The following is a 19,938-nucleotide window of genomic DNA, read 5'->3' on the forward strand; positions in this document are numbered from 1 at the left end:
ATTTATGCGTTAGGGCGTAATTATATCTTAATCGATAGGACTTAATATTAAGGTCGGCACATATTTTTTACTCTTTTTCATACTCCATCTGGTTGTTTTTCGATTTTAGCACTACTGGTGCGTTAAACGGTTTTCAAAGACTCAATAGTTTGCGTAAAATGTTTCACGTTGGACACAAAATTACGTCGTCTTGTTCGGCACTGCAGTTGCACATATTTTGTTATGTGGATTTTTTATTCATTTTTAAATTATTTCATATTGTCGCCCGACGTTTGATAGTTGACATTTATAATATACATACATAAATGAAAAAAATTAAACCCTCGTGTTCAAAAGTAACGATCGAGTCCGCCTGCATTTATCCGATACGGCAGAGTGCATGCGTGTACTCAAACACATTCGTTCGCGTATTGTTTCTGACGCTCTCTAAACTTGACGTACCTGCTGCGATCTTGATTACAACGGGTATTTTTTTTTTTATTTTACAAGCGTCATATATACGTATTGCGTACGTGTTAAAATTGTCCTAAAAAAAATCTGCCAATTATTATTGTTATAAAAGTACCCAAAGAAAATTAAATTTGCGCAGGTCTTGCTTGAAAATAATAATACTCATATAGAACATAATATTATAATATGTACACTGTACAGGGTGTTTCACAACGCTTTTCCTCATCAGTAACTTTTTTTAACGTTTTCTAAAATATATGATTATGGCAAATCATCATAGTATTATAGTACCGACTTAATTATTAAAGAGGATTGTTAAAATGTGTACATTTTTTTTCTCTCCCAGATGCGGGAATAAAAGAAACTAAAACCTTTATAACCACGTGCGGTATGAATATTTAAAGACGGCCAACTTATAATAATATAGGAGTTAGTTTGTATAAATATTTTAAAAGTTTAACATTACTGATTTTTATTATGTCGTGGGTACCATTGAAACGGGTTGGCCGTAGGCGTGGATAATGGATATACGAGAAAAGAAATACCGAGGACAAACTCGATGAAACACCCTTATAATATTATACAATATTATGTACCTATGTCCTACATATAAAGTTTAGTAAAAAATAAAAATCACACACACACACACACATTACACCTTCAAACAAATACTTATAAACTACAATAAAAAAAATAGCACACAGAACAAAAATAGTGTTATGTCGATCGGCGCATGCGCACGACTTGAGATCCCCCTTTTCAATTGTCACGCGGTACGAACCACAAACGTGGTTGTCGGACGACGATCTCGCTTCGTTGACATATTTGTCGACAGGAAAAGATAGGAGGAAAAATGCACGCATTCAAATATTGAAATTTTTACTATTTGCAATAAAATAAGTAATTCGCGGATTTCAAGAGTTTTCAACTCGTTATTCACACACTCCAAGTGATTACGATGTTTATTCATCGCCATTTATTTTCTTTTTAACAACAAATCTATTCAAATTTTGATGACTGGAACTTTTTACTTTTTACTCAAGGTCCATATTTTAAAATACTTGGATTTGTTAAGCCATTTGAGGAGTGTTCGCGGTGACGATTCCAACTTCTCGAAAATATACCCATTTTTCTATATAAACTGTTAATCGGATTACTTTTTGGAAAACATTGATGTATCAATATCAAACTTGAACGATCCGTTTTTTAATTATTTGACTTTATGTACTAAGGATAGTATAGGTCCATGATAATGGGTTTGGAATATATGCGGAGGCTATGTTTTTTTTAGTAATTAACATCAATCTATCAACATTTTATACTTTGTAAAAATTCTCCTCAAGTATATTATAGATACTGACCAAATATCAACTAGATTTACTATATATTTCTGTAAAACCATTTTTAAGGACTACAATTTTTAGCAGATATATACTATATATACTAATAACTCAGAAGATATTCATTTAAAATTTGATTTTTATACGTCGAGATGTTCAAAAATAATTATCCGTTTAATAATTTATGGTAATAATCAATTGATTGAAAAAAAATGTTGTATTTTCACCAATGACATTCCTAAAACTACGATATAAAAAATAAAAATGTAACTAATTAAAACACGGTCAGAAATTCCAAAAATCATAATTTTAATAAATAAATTATTAAATTAAATAATGGGGGGTGGGCATGCTTGGTGAACCACCCTAGTATATTATACACTGGTATTATATTATCATTGAGTATAATATAATATTATATTGATACTATAAATGACATACCTACGGGAAACGACTGGCGTCGTTCTTTCTTCATTTTATTATTGTTTTTAGTTCGTTTCCCATACTAATAAACACATTGTTGGTCTGCGCGTTATTATCTAGATGTATCATTTAATATCAGTCACGCGGGTTCAACGCTGCTTTTTAAATGCGACCGATCCAGCAATTGGCTAGAATTTACGACCCCTCGCCAACAAACACTGAGATGTATCGAATTTTGCTCATGTACACCTATTATTATATTATACGCTGCACGAAGTATTATTTTGACGGGTAATTCGAACTGTCGCGAAATTTCGTTCCTTTCGGTTTTACGATTATGACTTATAATTCGCGTACGTATGGCGTTTTGGTTTTTATCTCTTCTCTTTATCACTGTCAATGTAGGCGCCATTTACGCTGTGTCTCAACCAACCATCACCCACAATCGCGAAAAAAAAAGAAAATGTTGTGACGTTTCCAACCTCAGATTTTCCCTGCATTTCACAACAATAATTTAGGTACCACAAAGAGCACCAAAATAGTAAAACAGGTGTATCAGAAAAAAAAATTACATAATGTGTTGACATTTTGTTAACTGGCAATATTCCCAGCGTAATATTGAAATTCAATTCAAAACAGACTATAAAATTATTGCTATTGATAATAAACTTTTAAGTATAGTTATTACTGATTGGGAAATGGATATGGGAAAACTACAGTTGGTGAGGAGTTTTGTTTAGAGAATCGACGATATTTAGGTTAAATCGAATACTTTCGCACTCTTTTAAATGCATAAATTGTAATCATCTAAGTGAGTTAAGTGTTATTGTTCTTCTCTGTATTGGTATTTTAGTGTTCAGTTATGGGGGATTTGGGTTAGGCTTGATTAACTGTTTAAAATATACACAACTTTAGGTCGTCGACGGTATGGGTATAGTATTTTCTCGCATGAGCTATTCGTTGGCCATTTCACAATGAATTATAATATTATGTCTGTCTGTCTAATAATTACGGATGAAAACGGTTTTAAATATTGAACCACTTTTTGAATATTTTACCCTGTTGAAAGAATTTTAACGAACGATACGCCTACACGCTCGCATCTGTGTGTGTGTATTTATGTTACAGACATGAAGTACCGGTAACCAACGATCCAATCACGATCGTGCACATGGACGACGACATCGTGGTAGTCAACAAACCCGCAAGCATTCCGGTAACTTGATTTATATAATTTACCTAATTATATAATATATATATACCTACCACCTAAACCACCTTATAACTACGGTGATTTATTTTTGGTCCAGTCAAGTGTCGTGGGAATAATACATACTGTAATTGCTATTTATTATTAAAACAACGGTAACGAGATGTGTGTCTGAAATGAAACAAAATACATACCTACCTAATTATTGTTTTTAATTGTTATAGCCTGCATAATAATATACTATATTACTATTATTATATTAACATAAAATTAAAGTCATTAATGTCGTGTAACAAAAAAAAATTAGCTAGAAAAAATGCGTATTCTGTAAATTTTTCAAAACTGAAAAAAATTGTCGCTCGCTTATATCCGTAATCCTAAATAGTTTATATTTAAATATACCTAATTTCATGCCATTACAATATTAAAACTCAAATTTTACACTGGGAAAAATAATTATCACTAGGGATGAGTTCTAGTTTTTTTCATATTTGTCTATAAAAGTCACAGAACTATGTGAGTGATGTACCTATAAATATGTCTCATAACACAAAGTCACAAAGAGGATATATTCAAAATTGTATTTTGTTTATTTTTGCACATTCTGTTGTTATTACATATAAATACATAATATTTCAGCATATTGGACAAATTAAGAGCATATAATATATAAAAGTAAAAATTGGAAAATGTCGATATTAAATATACATTAATCTTATAAATTTCAAAGTATTTGGGTGAATAGAGTTTAAAATAATTGATAATCCATTATTCCATTCATCCACCATATCGTTCATTAATTGATCATCGCAATACAATCCTATATAATAATTATTGATGTACCTATATTAAATTTGCACCCACATGCTGTTCTTGGACCATAATATTCACGTCTCACGACGAAAGTCTGCGACTTATCCTTATCAACCTAAAATACCGTACGACAATTTATTTATAGCGCAACCAAATTAGTGTACGGTAAATTTTTACATTGCTATAGCACTTTACCGGCCGACGGTAACCGACACTATGGACGACCAAAATATTAAAACGAATCTCAACCCGGACACTTGGCCTGGTCGTGCAGATGTGATAAAAAAAAAAAAGGTCAAAGAGTTAAGTCCGCTGCAGTTTCTGCATTATGATATCATATTAATGTGTTCTAACTCAGACTAACTGTTGCTTCGCGCATAATAAACCTACATAATAATATATTAATAAATATTGATAGCTAAAACATTGTCACGTCATCCGACAGGTTCATCCGTGCGGTCGTTATCGGCACAACACTGTGGTGTTCGTGTTGGCCAAGGAGCACAACCTGAGAAATCTTAGGACCATTCACCGTCTGGACCGGTTGACCAGTGGTCTGCTCATGTTCGGCCGGACGCCCCGGTACGCCCGCATCATGGAGGCACAAATCCGCAACAGACAGGTGAACAAACAGTACGTGTGCCGAGTCGAGGGGAGATTTCCCGAGTGAGTATATTATATTATTATGTCATTATTATTGTTGTCATATAAACAAATGTAAATACGCTGATGCAGTTATATGTAGTATACGGTATACCTAAAACTGACATTAATTAATAATATATAAGGAATCACGCATAGGGAAACTGGTTTGATATGACACGGATCGAAGTTTTTATGCTAATAATAGTGTAATTACAATGTCGTTACAATGCTTATGTCGTATTAACTGTTTGTAATAATGTAGTGATGAATCGCTAACCAATTCATACCAATATATACCAACATGAATAGGTTTCATGTGATATAACATAAATGTGTTTTCTGTAATTTTCATTTCATTTTCTAATATATTTTAAAATTACGAACCGTACTTTGAATGAGAATCACTATATTATATTATATTATAGATGGAAAAAAGTAGATTATTGTTGAACTCTACTATAAAAAGAACCTTGTATAGATAGTAAAGAAGGTTCTTTGGAAAAAATGTCAAAGGATTTTAAATAAAAGACACACATTCTTTAAAATGTTTTATGCTTTGATCAGTGTGACTGTATTTTTAAAATAAGACTTATTCATACATTTTAGTACAACAACTTAGTTTTATAAGAAGACGCTCTTCATCATAAAACGTATTACTCTAGTTTTAAATTTGCAAATACCTATACAAATTATTAATTAAGAATTATAATATTACACACAAGACACTATAATTTATTATAAGTTTCTTTGAACACATTATATAATGTATGTCCGTTTTAATTAACCCACGAGGTAAAACATAGTATTCAAATAACAAGTTTAAAATTAAATAAGTAGGTACCTTTTTTTTATTTTTATTTTAGAGGAGATTCTAAGTGTGTCAAAAGTTAAAATTAAGTATAAAGCTAAAATTTCAAAGATTACTGGTTAAATTTGTTTTCAAATATCAAATTTTAAATTGTTAGGTATCTATATGTCATATGAAGATACTGTCCCTTAGGGCCTGTTTTACAATCGTTGAACTAAGGTTAAATCACCGAATTCGGCTGGTAAAATTAGTGGGTTAGGCTTAACCGAGGTTTAACCAATGATTGTAAAACAGGCCCTTACTCGTACGACTTGTGTACCCCATAGAAATTGTATTTTTCATAATCTATTATTGTTATTAGGTATTATATTAATAGCATGTCGACTCCAATCATATTATATCCTGTAATGTAAATACAGGGTTATACCTATTTCTCTAGGCCATTATATAATAATATAATAGGGGCACAGAGTGGCCGACCGGTCTAAGATTCCTTGGTCACGGGCGGCATTTTTCTTCAGGCAAGTCACGGTGTCCGGAGAACAAGTGCCACCATCCCCCTCCCGGGCATGGCAGATACCTACGAGTGCCCAATCAAAAATTCTGCAAAACCCAACACACACGTGTCCCTCCCCCTACCGACATTAAAACGTACAAAAACCAATACAGATAATGGCCATAGTTACCGGGCTTAAGATCAAAAAAAAATAAAAATATAATATAATATAATATTAATCGTTTTGTTATGTAATATAGGCAAACAATCGAGTGCAATCATCCCATCGAAGTGGTCAGCTACAAGATAGGCGTGTGCAAGGTATCCAACAAAGGCAAAAACTGTTCGACGACATTCCAATTAGTGGGCTACAACGAGAAGACCAACATCAGTGTGGTATTGTGCTTCCCACACTCGGGACGCATGCACCAGATCAGGGTACACCTTCAATACTTAGGTAAAACGTTTGTAATTTTAAATATTTTTAATGATATTATGTACATGCTGTAACAATCATATTATTTTCAAAACACTATTTCCGCCAAAGAGCCAGAGAAATATTTACAACAGTTGTTCGTCGACTAAGTGACACCGCCGAGTCGTCGCGCCGTTCCATGGTTCAATTTTTTTTTTGTTTCTCTCGACGCTTTTGAAAAACACTGGAAATATTGAACCCACTTTATTTAATTTCCTACCACTCCCAAAGTTGAAAATCGATCATTTTTTCGACTACTATTGTGAAAAAAAAACATCACTCTAATATTATTACATTCATAATTCATCACTGTTCAAAATTTAAAATATGGAAAAACATGAAATTTTATGATAAACAAGTTTTTGGAAATATTTATTTTTCTTATTTTGTTGTAGATACGAAAACAAAATATAGATACTTGAAATTTTCATCAATTATTGCGAATTTTTCATGTTTGGTTCAAATGGCCTACCACCCCTGGTAGTAGGTACTCAAGAATGGTCATTATTCTGTACCAAAACAGTTCATCGTTTTTCAATCATACCCATCAAACTATAGTAAAGCGATAAAATTTTTGAAAACAGACCTGAAATTATCGATAATAGTTCACCTGAAACTTCCACTTTTTAAAATATTTTAAGATTTAACCTCTCTTAAACTTCATTATACAACATCTTGAAATTAAACAAATTTGATAACGTGTTACCTTTATGGACATTATACAAACCAAATTAAGAATTGAGTCTTAAGTAAAATTAATTGTGTTTCGAATGTTAAACGAAATACACGATAGGTGTTGAACAACACGGCTCGCGCTCTTCATATGTTACTCATATTGAACTCCTTGGAAATGGACCGTTTACAATCCTTTAAATATTATAATATTATGTATTAACCCGTTATATGCAGGCTTTCCCGTGAAGAACGACCCACTGTACAATCACGTGGTGTTCGGGCCAGAAAAAGGCCGTGGTGGCGTTATCGGCAAGTCAGACGAGCAACTGATTCACGATTTGATAAACATCCACAACGCCGAAAACTGGTTGGGCATGGACGGCGACTCGGAACTAATGCCGATATTGAAAGATGTGGACGTCGTCGACGAAGGAAAAAAATCACCACCGGGTAAGCAAAATCAATTACTACACAATAAAATATAATGTTAATAAATTAACTGATACAATGTATCTGTAAAAAATATTTTTCCAACGATAATTTAAATACGTACATTACTAATACAACGAACATGTTTAATATAATACTCTACCAGTCATCTACATTGCCCATTGGGTGCGTTTCATTTACAACAGTTTCTGTTTCTGGTTGTATCATAGGTTAGGTTATAATATACTTTAAATGTTCACATGCCTTTTTTTTTTTTAAGCTGGCATTCTACGTCACGCATAGTCCAGATCGGAACGTTTCACGGATTTTTAAAAACTATTATTGTTTTTATTTCAATAAATTCACTGTTAGAACTAAACTTGTAAGCGATTTTCAAAAAAACATGGCGTTCACTATGTGACAGCAACGGATAGTAACGAAAAGTCGTGGAATTTATTTTTTATGCGATAATAGCTGTAAAAATAGTGTTTTTTTTTTAGTGTTTAACACGTACTTTGTAAAACCATATCATAAACTATTTGTTCGTCAACAAGTTGTCCTATTCATCACGGCCAGTTGTCGGTATTTTTTATTACTGTCACCCGGACGAATCTATTGGCAAAGATTTTTCAAACCATCGTACTCAGCCGTATTACTATTTTTGGATAATTTCCAAAACCCATGTGACTACAGTTACGTTAAAATATTTTAGTCGTGTTCATACAAAGAAGAAAAATGTAAACCTTAACACGCACTAAAAAAATACATATAATTGATTTAATTTGAATATATTTTGTATTTCTTCTTACAAATCAATTCGTTCATTAAGTCTGTTGGAGTACCTACGTCTTATACCTGTATAATTATTTGACAATAATAAAATAAGGCTCGAAATTAAAATAATTGACAAGAATATAAATTGAATTATTTTACATTGCATTTACCAAGTACGGTTTCTGCATAGAAAAATATGTATGGGATACCTTTTTCATGTTCGTGTGATAATTTTTTTTTTTAATAGTGATAATAATATTTTGCACATACAGTTGGATTAATTATAAAACGGCGCATCGTATAGGCAATATAGCACCGTCCGTGTGTGTGTTGGCACAAAAGTATAAAAACAGTTTCATTTACTGGTCAACTGCTACAATTTAATATATTTTATAATATTATTACTGGATTGCATGAACAATCACTAGACATTTATTGAATCTATAATGGTCCCTTAAATATGATTTAGTTGTATAATAATTGGTCCATTAAATTTTATTGAACCATTAAATTAATTAATTTTTCATGCAACCCGGCATTATGTATTGTATTTTACAAGATCACATCTGTTAATATTATATACAATATCATTTGACCATAACGATTTCAAACATAATCTCAGCATTATTTATAATATAATATTAGACTATAGAGAAAAGCATTTTAAGTTTTTCTTTTCTTTTTAACTTTCTTAATACTGTAGATTTATATAATTAATTAAAAACATATTAGTTGCTTTTTTTAAATTTGTATTGATTATGTTTTTTTAATTATTTATTAAAATGTATTTTAACTCGCATAATATTATATCAACATTTAACTTCTTGCATATTAAGCTTTTTCATTTAGTTTTCAACTAATTATCTTAAAATAATATTAGAACAACAATAACGACCGAACTAATATACATTTTCAGAATAAAATAAATTAATCAGCTTATAATAAAAATATTAATGTCAATAGGTAACATTCAACCGTGGTCGAGACAATGATAATAATTTGATATTTTTTCTGTGCAATATTATTATTAATAGGTAAAATCTTTACTATAAATGTATTCATTTAAGATGTGTAAAATATATTCCATAAACCTAAAATCCTCTGAAATTACATTTTAACATATCCTTTGCAAATACAATATGTAATTTGCCCTTTATAATATTATATAAACTAGCAGTTGTTACATTTATTTCCCATATTTTCTTCTTTTCAATCAAATAGCTTGTGTACTTCATTCATATATAAGATTTAACCTATTCCAGTATAACTATTTGTATCAAAGAATACCTTTGCTTATAGTTATTTGTATTCAAAGCTGCCAACCATTTAGCGTAAGAGTCTGTCATATACTTATAGGTATTAAGTACAATAATTTATGAAACCATCGCTTATCGTAATCACAGTCAATTATTTGTCATACAATTTCGATATCACAGATTAAATGTGTACCTTAGTGAGACGAATAATTAGTCAGCACATTTAGATTATTGAGTACAAGATGTCTTCACCGCTAGACCGTTTACCTTAGTAATCAACGCAGATACTGATTCAAAAGAAGTACTGAAATAATATTTTTTCAAGTTATATAATAATTAATACGTGTTTTTGTTTTTATGCTATAGAAAATTTTATTATTTTATAAAATACATTCTCACTACTATAAACAAAAATACGTCATTGTACTATATTCATTAAATTTATATGTTTAATCTTACAACCGAACAAAAATAAATATTATATTATGTGGTTAATTAAAATGATTTCAGTGTTTCATATTTTAAACTTCTACCGGAAAAATTATTTAATTAAAAAACGGATATAAAATAATATAGACAATACACATATTATTATATTTCATTGTATCTCAGCTGTGCTCTCGTATCTTTGTTTCTATTATTTGCGATCCTTGAAAATACCCAGTTATATTTATGAGCGAGATCTCTTGAGAAAATGGCTTAGCGTGGTTTCATTATTATTAGTATTTGGATTTAAAATCGTATTCTTATGTAGAATTATTTCTGTTATTGTAAGATGAACCCTAGTTAGTGTCTCATACGTTTTAAATAATGGGTATTTTATCGTTAAATTAAAACATTATATATTAAATAACCACAGTAATATCAAAAATGTCATCAACGATTGTTTTAAATACATTTTCAAGCTTTAAAAGAAGTCATTCGTATCATATTTTTTTTTATTTACGTTTATTTGAAAAAATATAAACTAACAATCAACAACTCATCAGGCTGTATAAAAAATATAAACTAATTCTGTTTTTAACGTAGATTAATAAATAATTATGAAATGAAATATAAAATCAAAAAATAATATTTTATTTAACGTATATTTAGATAACATATGAAAACTTCGTGAAGGTTATTTGAGAGTTTTCAGTATCTAAGTACTATTTCAAAAAAAAATTATATATATATATAAGAAATCTATGCTAGATGTAACGATAGTAAGTGTTTCATCATAGCTGAAATGAGAAAGTTCAAACAACAATATCAAATGTCGTGCGGTATCTGCGGGATGTAAGTGAGCATTTTTAGGAACGAGAAAATGAGAAAAGAAATGATAAAATAAAACGATTTTGAGACAAATTGTTATATTCTTTTTAACCACATATTATTTATTACATGTAATACAAGTCTATATAGTCTAATATTTTTCTCTATAATATCCATTTGCTGAACCTAATATAAAATTTTTTTACCAATTATATGATTAATAATTACAAATATAGCACCAAAAGTATTACCTATCTACTACAATATTAATGAATAAATAAATGAATTAACAAATGGATTTTACTATGTAATCCATGCGTTTTTATCACATTGGTTTCTGGAAAAAACATAAAAAAACATACCTGGGAAACAACAAAGACAACAATATCAGCAATATCATTATTACCAAATAGTATTGGAATAATACTATAATGTTTTGATTAAATTAATTTCAAATGGAAAATACAAAGTTGCGATATTATATATTATTACTGTCTAAAAGGTTTCAAAAAGAACGAATCGGTGGTGGAACAACATCAGCTCCAGTTGCAGATAAAGGGCAGACAAACCAATCAGCTTCAGTTGCAGTACGACAGTGCAATGAACGTGTCCACGCAGACAGGACAAGACGTGCCGGACATGGATTTCGACGCCGAGAAGCTCACCCACGACCCACATTGCTACGAGTGCCGGGTGAAATTCAGGGACCCGAAACCAAAAGACCTAATCATGTACTTGCACGCTTGGAAGTACAGCGTAAGTATTTAATTCGACAATAATCTGTAGGCACACCATTATAGTATTATTGTTGTATCGAATGAATCGAATCGTCGTCGCGTAATGGAATTAGAAACCAATCGGTATTTGGCACGTGAGCTGATTACGAAAATGTACGCAATAATATAATAATATTTTGGTAGCCTGCAGTATAATGGGCATAGCAAATCGATTCCGTTCTCTTTAATCTTAATACCCGAAATAAAATCGCTTTGGCATTGCATAACACCCTATATTATTATACAATTACCGTTTAAATAAATTATTTTTGTTTGATATAGTTTTAATTACTTACATTTTAGAATAGAGCTAAAATATTTATTGTAAAAAAATAAATGTTCTTATTTCTACCCATTTTTAGGGACGATATGACGTATTTAATTAGTTCATTCATACTTTAACTAAACAATAATTATCGAATTAAGTGATTCAAAATATCATGCTTGATTTACTTAGTATTTGTTAGCCTAAATATTCGATAACTATAATATTTGAATATTCGCGAGGCTCGGTTATGAATATAGTTATTATACGCATTAATCGTACTCAATACTTTATAATATACTGAAAATAATATTACAACTATAATATTGTTGCAGTCTGCAATCGTACTGAAAAATAATAAATTGTTTTAATATTATTTTAATATATTTATTATCTCTTAACACTATTGATTAATATCGTAATGACAACCGATGCCCCTTGAGTTGAAAATAGAGAGGTAGAGCCAAGTAAATATGTGTCCTTTATTTCCACGAAAAACAGTACTTATACCTATTATAGTATATATTATATTAGCCTCTAATGATAAGAGTCTTATTATGGCGTCGCTCTAAATTGTTAAGGCGCACTGAATATATCGTCGTACAGGCAAACTAAAAGAAAAAACAAATGTTAACATTAATCGATTTTGTCATTCGGTGATTTAAAATATGTTTATAATTCAGCAGATATTTCGTATATAAATACGGTAGATATAGGTACCTACGTGGCTACGTAAATGGGTTAAAAATATTTCGCATAGTAATAATAATAATAATATGGATGGGCAAAACTGCAATTTGTACGAATAATATTCATGTCATAACGTATTATTATTTAGTTGTACATATTATATTATAATATGTATTTCGTTTTTTTATCGAAACCCCCCTCGCCACCCTGCCATCATTTTCAGGTTTTTTTCCTTTCATCAAAATACCGTGCACTTAAAAATGTTAGTAATCGCATTAAACTGTGTTTGACAACTCTTCCGGCATTACAATTTATGGTAATAAGTCCTTGTTATTGTTGTGATATAAATTACATCTAATTCTAAATTATAAAATATGTAGTGTCGTTAAAAATGTTTTGGGTTGAATTATCTACACTGTTAATCACATTAATGTCGATCGTATTTTTCATAATAATTGTTGCGTGGTCTTGAGTGCTTCTCATTAGGTACTTAATCTTGTATTTCCAATTTATTTCCCCTTTAACCGTTACACGAAAATAATATAATTTTGCAAATTAAATAGTTTGGCCGTTTTTAATAATTTAATTTTACGTCGTAAATTTGTATTCATATTTTCGATGAATTAATCATGTGGTTATTGTATAATTTAAAAAGTGATAACATATTTTAATATATTACCAGATTAAAGAATAATATATCACAAGGAAGTACCTACGTCATAAGTTATAATGATCGATAATAATAGTTTAATAACAGTTGATAGCGGAGAAAAATAAATTAAGACAATGCAATATTATTTTTATTATAATAAAGTTTTAGATACCTACTATAATATAATACGAATATAAAAAATAATAATATTTGGACACGGATAAACAATACTTATAGAGTATTGTTATTTGACACATAAACCGAAAAACCCGATTGAAAGATTTGGTTTAAATAATGTTTCTTTTTTGATTCGGGTAGTAGGTATAAATAGTATATAACCTAGTATAATAGTTAATAGTATTTTACCTATATTGTACGTAAAATGTTCTATGAAACAATAAAATCGTGTTCCTGTTGTTGGGACCGACCTACTGTTAAATAATTTCATGATATAGACGCACATGAATACATACTTAAATAGCTACCAGCTATATATGGAAATATTCTAACCCATCTGCAGACTGACGATGACGATTCGAATAAGCCCACAGTTGTATATTGTTATTGGTACTATATCTTCTCCTCCTGCAGACGGTACAGGATATTTCGGGAACGGATATACATTGAACACGCTGTAGGCTCACGTTGTACAAGTGACAACGCATACTATGTATATATTTTTACTTCCGGCTCCTTAGGTTCGCTCTGTACATCTGATCGGTTTCTTGCACATAATATCAAATACAACGACTGGCACAGTGAAAATTCAATAGAGTCTCGCCCGATATTGCATTTATATTGCCGACTCACACACCACTTTTTGCCCTACCCCATCACAGTCCGAAATGTCATTTATTGCGTCATCGCGACAACGTGTAGGCGCAACACGTCACGCGTGTAACCCAATACACAATAACACGCGTAGGTATATACACTTGGAAACGATTATTCGCATAGAAAATTTACGATGCGTACATACATAAGCCCCGGCTGTAATGTCGCATACAACAATGGACGGTCGAGGGGGGGGGGGCTTGACGATTGAAGTGTTTCCGTACGATATTATACGGTGCAGTCTTCAAAATGTATTTTGTGTTATGTTCCAAGAGATGTGCTGCGCGAGAGGCGAATATTATTGGTTTTACGATGATGTGCATTTCGTTTTGGAAAACGTTTTTTCGGTTAATAAAATAAATAAGAATATACCTACGCTGCATTTACTCAGCCAAAGGTGTAAAACGCTACGCGCCATTTACGTATTATCAATTTCGGGGGGTAGGCTTCAAAAATAACGTTGACGAACAATAATACGATACGTGAAATATAACGCACGTCCTTTATTTTTGACGAAAATCAGACAACCCCATTTTTAATAAACTCACCGAATCTCTATGCCCTTCTATTCGATTAAAATTACGATTTTAAATACTTACAATACAATAAGTCAGTTCAATTATCGAAATACATGCCCCATCAGGCCAATGTGCCTTTATTCGTAAAGTCAAAACTTATCGTCAAATACAAACTATTATTAGCTTAAAGGCATAACTTTTAACAATAAAAATAAAACGAAAAATCATACGTTAAATTTACAAATTTTTATTTTTTTACAAGGATAAAAATTATTGGACTTAAACTATTCGATTTTTAATAATACCCTAGTAAATAAATGACAAGTTATACTATACAGTATACAAGGGTCAACATTAAATAAAACGTTCAAACAACGTGTTCATTTTGTTAAACTTAAATTAACAAGCTTACATTTCCAATTTGTTTGGTCTAATCAGAGTAGTGCCCTAGGGATGGTTCCCAGATTGACGAAGCACTGCAGTATTACTATATGATTATAGGTTCCTTAAATAACGTTTCTATATTATTTGTTGTCATCTATATATTAAGGGAATCGAATTAAACGCATCCAATTATCCATTGAATTTCATAGAAAAAATAACGATAAAAAAAAAATTTCAAAAATTTTTTAGATATAGGCTGACTTCCAGAAAATATATTACACAGGCTGCGCCTAAAGTAGAACTTAATACAACAAACGAATATGCCCTAGAACTAGTTTTATTGTGCTTGCCCATTAAAAGTGGTGGACTCCGAGTATGGGAAGGAAGAGGGGAGGAGGTGTCGTTGAAACTTTGCAAGTATACCTATTGAATACTTTGTCAATAAAAATATGTTATTTAATTACACCGGCTACTATGCCATGTATAAATAATACATGTATGTAGATCATTTTTTTTTATTTTACCAACTTAGGTGATAAATAATAATCAATATTTATATCTAATATTAATATTATTTTTGAATGATTACCTATATAATTTAAATTACATTATTTCTGCAACCTGTGCTGATTTTCAACATTTTTCGTAAATATATATAAGTTATATATTTTAAAATTGTATTTTATATTTTAGTACCACCTTAATTATAATTAATTGCCTGTAACTACGGTAGATATTTAGGGGTGGGGGTGGGTGATAGGTGTAATATTATATTATAAATTTTTGTTTAATAATATTATTATAACATTATAATAACGAATAATATTAGTATAACGTTATTATAATATTATCATTACAAAATGCTGTCTGGGCAGGTAATACTCTCAGACGTAGAATTGTCAGATTTTAATTACTTTTTTTTTTTTATTTAAAAGAATAATTTTCTACGACCTGCATTTTAGTCTGATTTTTTATTTAATTTATAATTTATTAATTATTTATTATTTCTAAAAAAAAATTAATATTATTAAGACTGAGATTGAAATATTGAAAAACGGAGTTCAGTGTGGGCTGTAGAATATTTTTCACAATTAATTTTAAAATGAAATTTGGTTGATTCTACAGAACAGAATCATTATTCCCGTAAAGTGGATTTTTGAGGACAAAATTACTTTAGCATTGAGCGTATAAATATATTGTAAATAAATCTCATGGTTGAATCTCCCGCCCCCCTCACGAGAAAATCCTGTTTGAACATAATTAACTCATTAACCTAATAATGGACAATAGCCAATAATTAATATTATAATAAATAATAATATACTATACATTATATACTAACGTATGTATTAGCTGCAGGTTTAAGACTTTATCGGTTGTCTCGGAACGCATTAATAAATGTACAAAATTATAAAATATACCGTCGTCCCGTCCGATTCATACAGGTATGCGTTAAATAATTGCAATAAAACCATATTGTGCAATGTCTTAAAGCAATATTTTCCTACCGGCTTTGTGCTCGCTACGCCACACAATTAAATATTATGTACCTTATAACGTACATTATTATTTAATAATAATTACACTGTATAATGCTCACGACACAATTTTATACAGTGTTTTAAGGTATTTGACTACCGATACTTAAATACAATTTTAGCATTGGATCCTTTTTTACTACTTTTTATTTTAAGGTATTTTAAATACATTTTTTATCATATTGAGCACTACCTATTGGTTAAACCCCATTTTTTCTTTTTAAGTACTGAAAAACGTATCACAAAACTACCAATTTCTTTATATTGACCATCGACCAAATCATTGCTGTAAAAAGTCTTCATGAATGATACTATGTGTACATAGACATCTTAAACACGTCATATTTATAAAATGCAATGAAAAATTCAAAACATTTTTAAACATTTTTTACTCCTAAGTGTAATAAATATATAAAATAATTTAAAATGTGTTAACTACCCTAATTAATCTATAGCCTGTAAAATCGTATAATGACTATATTGACTAACGATTCTTACAACTACGATGCATGATATAAGAAGCTTAGAAAAATAATTGTGTAGTTGTTTTTTTGTTTTATTTCATTGATTTATTTTTTGACTCGAAAGTATTTTAGTAGATACTTACGTTACTCAAACAATTCTTTGAGACTAGTAGGTACCTACGTACTTCATACTTGTGTAGTATATTTTGGAATAATTTTATACAACAATGATGTTATAATATTAATATTATCTTCGAACATAATATGAACTAGTTTAAATATAATATATTATTATGTACAAACTAGTTTAAATGGTCGAAGATTATTCTACAACAAATTATCTCGGAAACAATAACCAAACATTTTTTTATACACGCATCTACCTACTTATAAACATTTTTTTTTACCTACGTACATAAAGTTTTACTAATATTCTTGTATGTCCACAGGGGCCTGGATGGAGTTACGAAACGGACCTTCCAGTGTGGGCCAACGTCGAATGGAAGGAGCCAGAATAAATATGAAATAATTATGGACCTATTACAGCAACAGGGTGGGCCTTACGCTAGTCAATTGACCGAAAAATAAACTGTTTTTGGAAACTTCTATAATTAAGAGCTTTTTTTTCGGTCAAATGACTAATAATAATAATAATATAATACTGTGGTTGCCCCCTTCTGTATAATATTATATAAGTATTAATAAATAATTACTATTATTCTTTATCGTGGATTTCGTAGTACTCACGGAAGTAAAAAATTAAAAAAATAAAAAGCAATGAGTGCTCGCGGTTATTATTTTCTTTCTTTTTTTAATTGTGATAAATAATAACTGTCGTCTTACAAGAAAACCTATATATTATACAATATTTAATATTATGATGAAATTATGCGTTGTAATTATAATATTAAAATATACACGTCATACAATAATAATTATAAATATACTATACCTATATTTGGGTGCGATATAATATACCAACACGATATCATAATGATATTTATGTACGATAATTATTGTAATGATATTATACTTCATCAAAACGATTATATTATATTATCTTTTATGACCGTGTGTCACGATTTTGTGTGTTTGTGTGTGTATTTGTGTGCTTTTTTGTGTGAGTGTGATTTTTCACCAGCATTTTATGACTTAAGCAAAAAAATTAAATCTACAATAACTAGAAATCAGAATCGGGATTTTTGTGAGTTTTTAAATAATATTATTATTCTTCGTCGTAATTTTAGTGTATTCATTTTTTTTTCTTTCGAATACTCTATTAATTTTATTATAAAAATTATAATACTACAAATGATTGTTTATAAGAAAAAAAAACCACTTCATATTACCAATAATAATATAAGTTATTTATTATAATACATATTATAATTATTATTGTTATTATTATTATACTATCAACTATCGCGCTCTGTAACCGTTGTATTCGCTAAGACATAATGTTTTTGTGATTAGTTTTGTGTTGGTAGTTATGGTTTTATTATTGTTAGAGCTTATGTATTATTATTATTATTATTGTTAGTCAAATATAGACACTTATTATACTAGCATATACCTATAGTAATGGATAATAATAATTATAATTTATAATTAATGTTATTCTTAATATTATTATCATCATTATGTGTATTACTTTATTATTATTATTATAATTATCATTATCATTATTATTATTATTATTATTATTATTATTATAATTATTATTATTATTATTATTATTATTATTATTATTATTATTATTATTATTATTAAGTATAACGGTTGGCCTACACCGAGCAATATGCAGTGTTGTCCACACAAGGTGAACCGAAACGCAGTTTTTTCGTAGTCATTTCCATGTAACACTTATAATATATGTGTCGTACTTAATATCTCTCGGCTTGACCGACAGTTAGTGATTTCCATAATCCATAAGTAGGATTAGTATTTGTTTTTATTTCAAACTATTGTAGTTATTATTTGTCTAGTGTGCTTAATAGAATATTAAACATTGAAAAAGAACAGTATTGTATTCTGTTTTGTTTTTTTATTTCCATATTATACATAATAATATGTAATACGTATGTGTGTTTGTTGTGTGACACTATTATACCTATACTATACATTATAAATACTATGCTTTTATAGGTTCTTAGTATTTACACCTAGAAATCAAAACTGTTTGAAAAAAAAAATATTATTTTCTTGAAAAGTGTAAGAAAACGTATAAGCAGAAATGAAAATATTTTATTGCTAGGTAAGTATAAAGTAAATAATAATATGTCAATATTTCCATAGAAAGATCACCATTAGCCTTGAGAAAACGTTTATTTAACATTTTGCCAAGAAAAAATTAGATAATAATTAATATAACTTAATGAATAAAAAACGGGGAGTCGTTCTGCTGTATAGTTGGTATCGGATGTACTTCGTCATAGATAGTGACTGTAATAAGATATGTTGAACTAATATTTACCAAAAACAGATCACATAAAAATAAATAACAGTTGGTATATAAATATAATATATAGTTTTTGCCATGGACAGAGAAGGATGGAGGTTTGGCTGTGAAACGGTATAGTCCAAATGAACCCAAGAAGAAAATGATTAACACGTTGACGGGCAGTAACCACTATAGCAGTCATCCTGATTCAAGTTGTAATATGACCATGACTGGTATAGCAGTTATATATAAAAAGTCGTAAAATGGCATGACTGCTAGAGCAGTTGCGTTTCTTATTGTGGCTTCGCCACAATGGAAATTATCTAGTG

General features: G+C 29.7%; 1 protein-coding gene across 1 annotated transcript in view; it reads left to right on the forward strand.

Annotated features, from left to right (window-relative positions):
* LOC100162449 (RNA pseudouridylate synthase domain-containing protein 2) overlaps window positions 1-17,715 on the forward strand; it is a gene marked incomplete at its 5' end in the record, with an annotated part of 153,378 nt that extends 135,663 nt beyond the window's left edge. Inside the window, 6 exons of the mRNA XM_029485782.1 lie at window positions 3,342-3,429; window positions 4,682-4,902; window positions 6,446-6,642; window positions 7,570-7,785; window positions 11,551-11,804; window positions 17,619-17,715. Of these exons, the coding sequence (XP_029341642.1) occupies window positions 3,342-3,429; window positions 4,682-4,902; window positions 6,446-6,642; window positions 7,570-7,785; window positions 11,551-11,804; window positions 17,619-17,687 (1,045 nt within the window). The remainder of the gene's footprint in view (window positions 1-3,341; window positions 3,430-4,681; window positions 4,903-6,445; window positions 6,643-7,569; window positions 7,786-11,550; window positions 11,805-17,618) is intronic.
* Between the last annotated feature and the right edge of the window lie 2,223 nt (window positions 17,716-19,938).

Source organism: Acyrthosiphon pisum, chromosome X (genome assembly GCF_005508785.2).
Source record: "Acyrthosiphon pisum isolate AL4f chromosome X, pea_aphid_22Mar2018_4r6ur, whole genome shotgun sequence".
Classification (NCBI taxonomy): Eukaryota; Metazoa; Arthropoda; class Insecta; order Hemiptera; family Aphididae; genus Acyrthosiphon; species Acyrthosiphon pisum.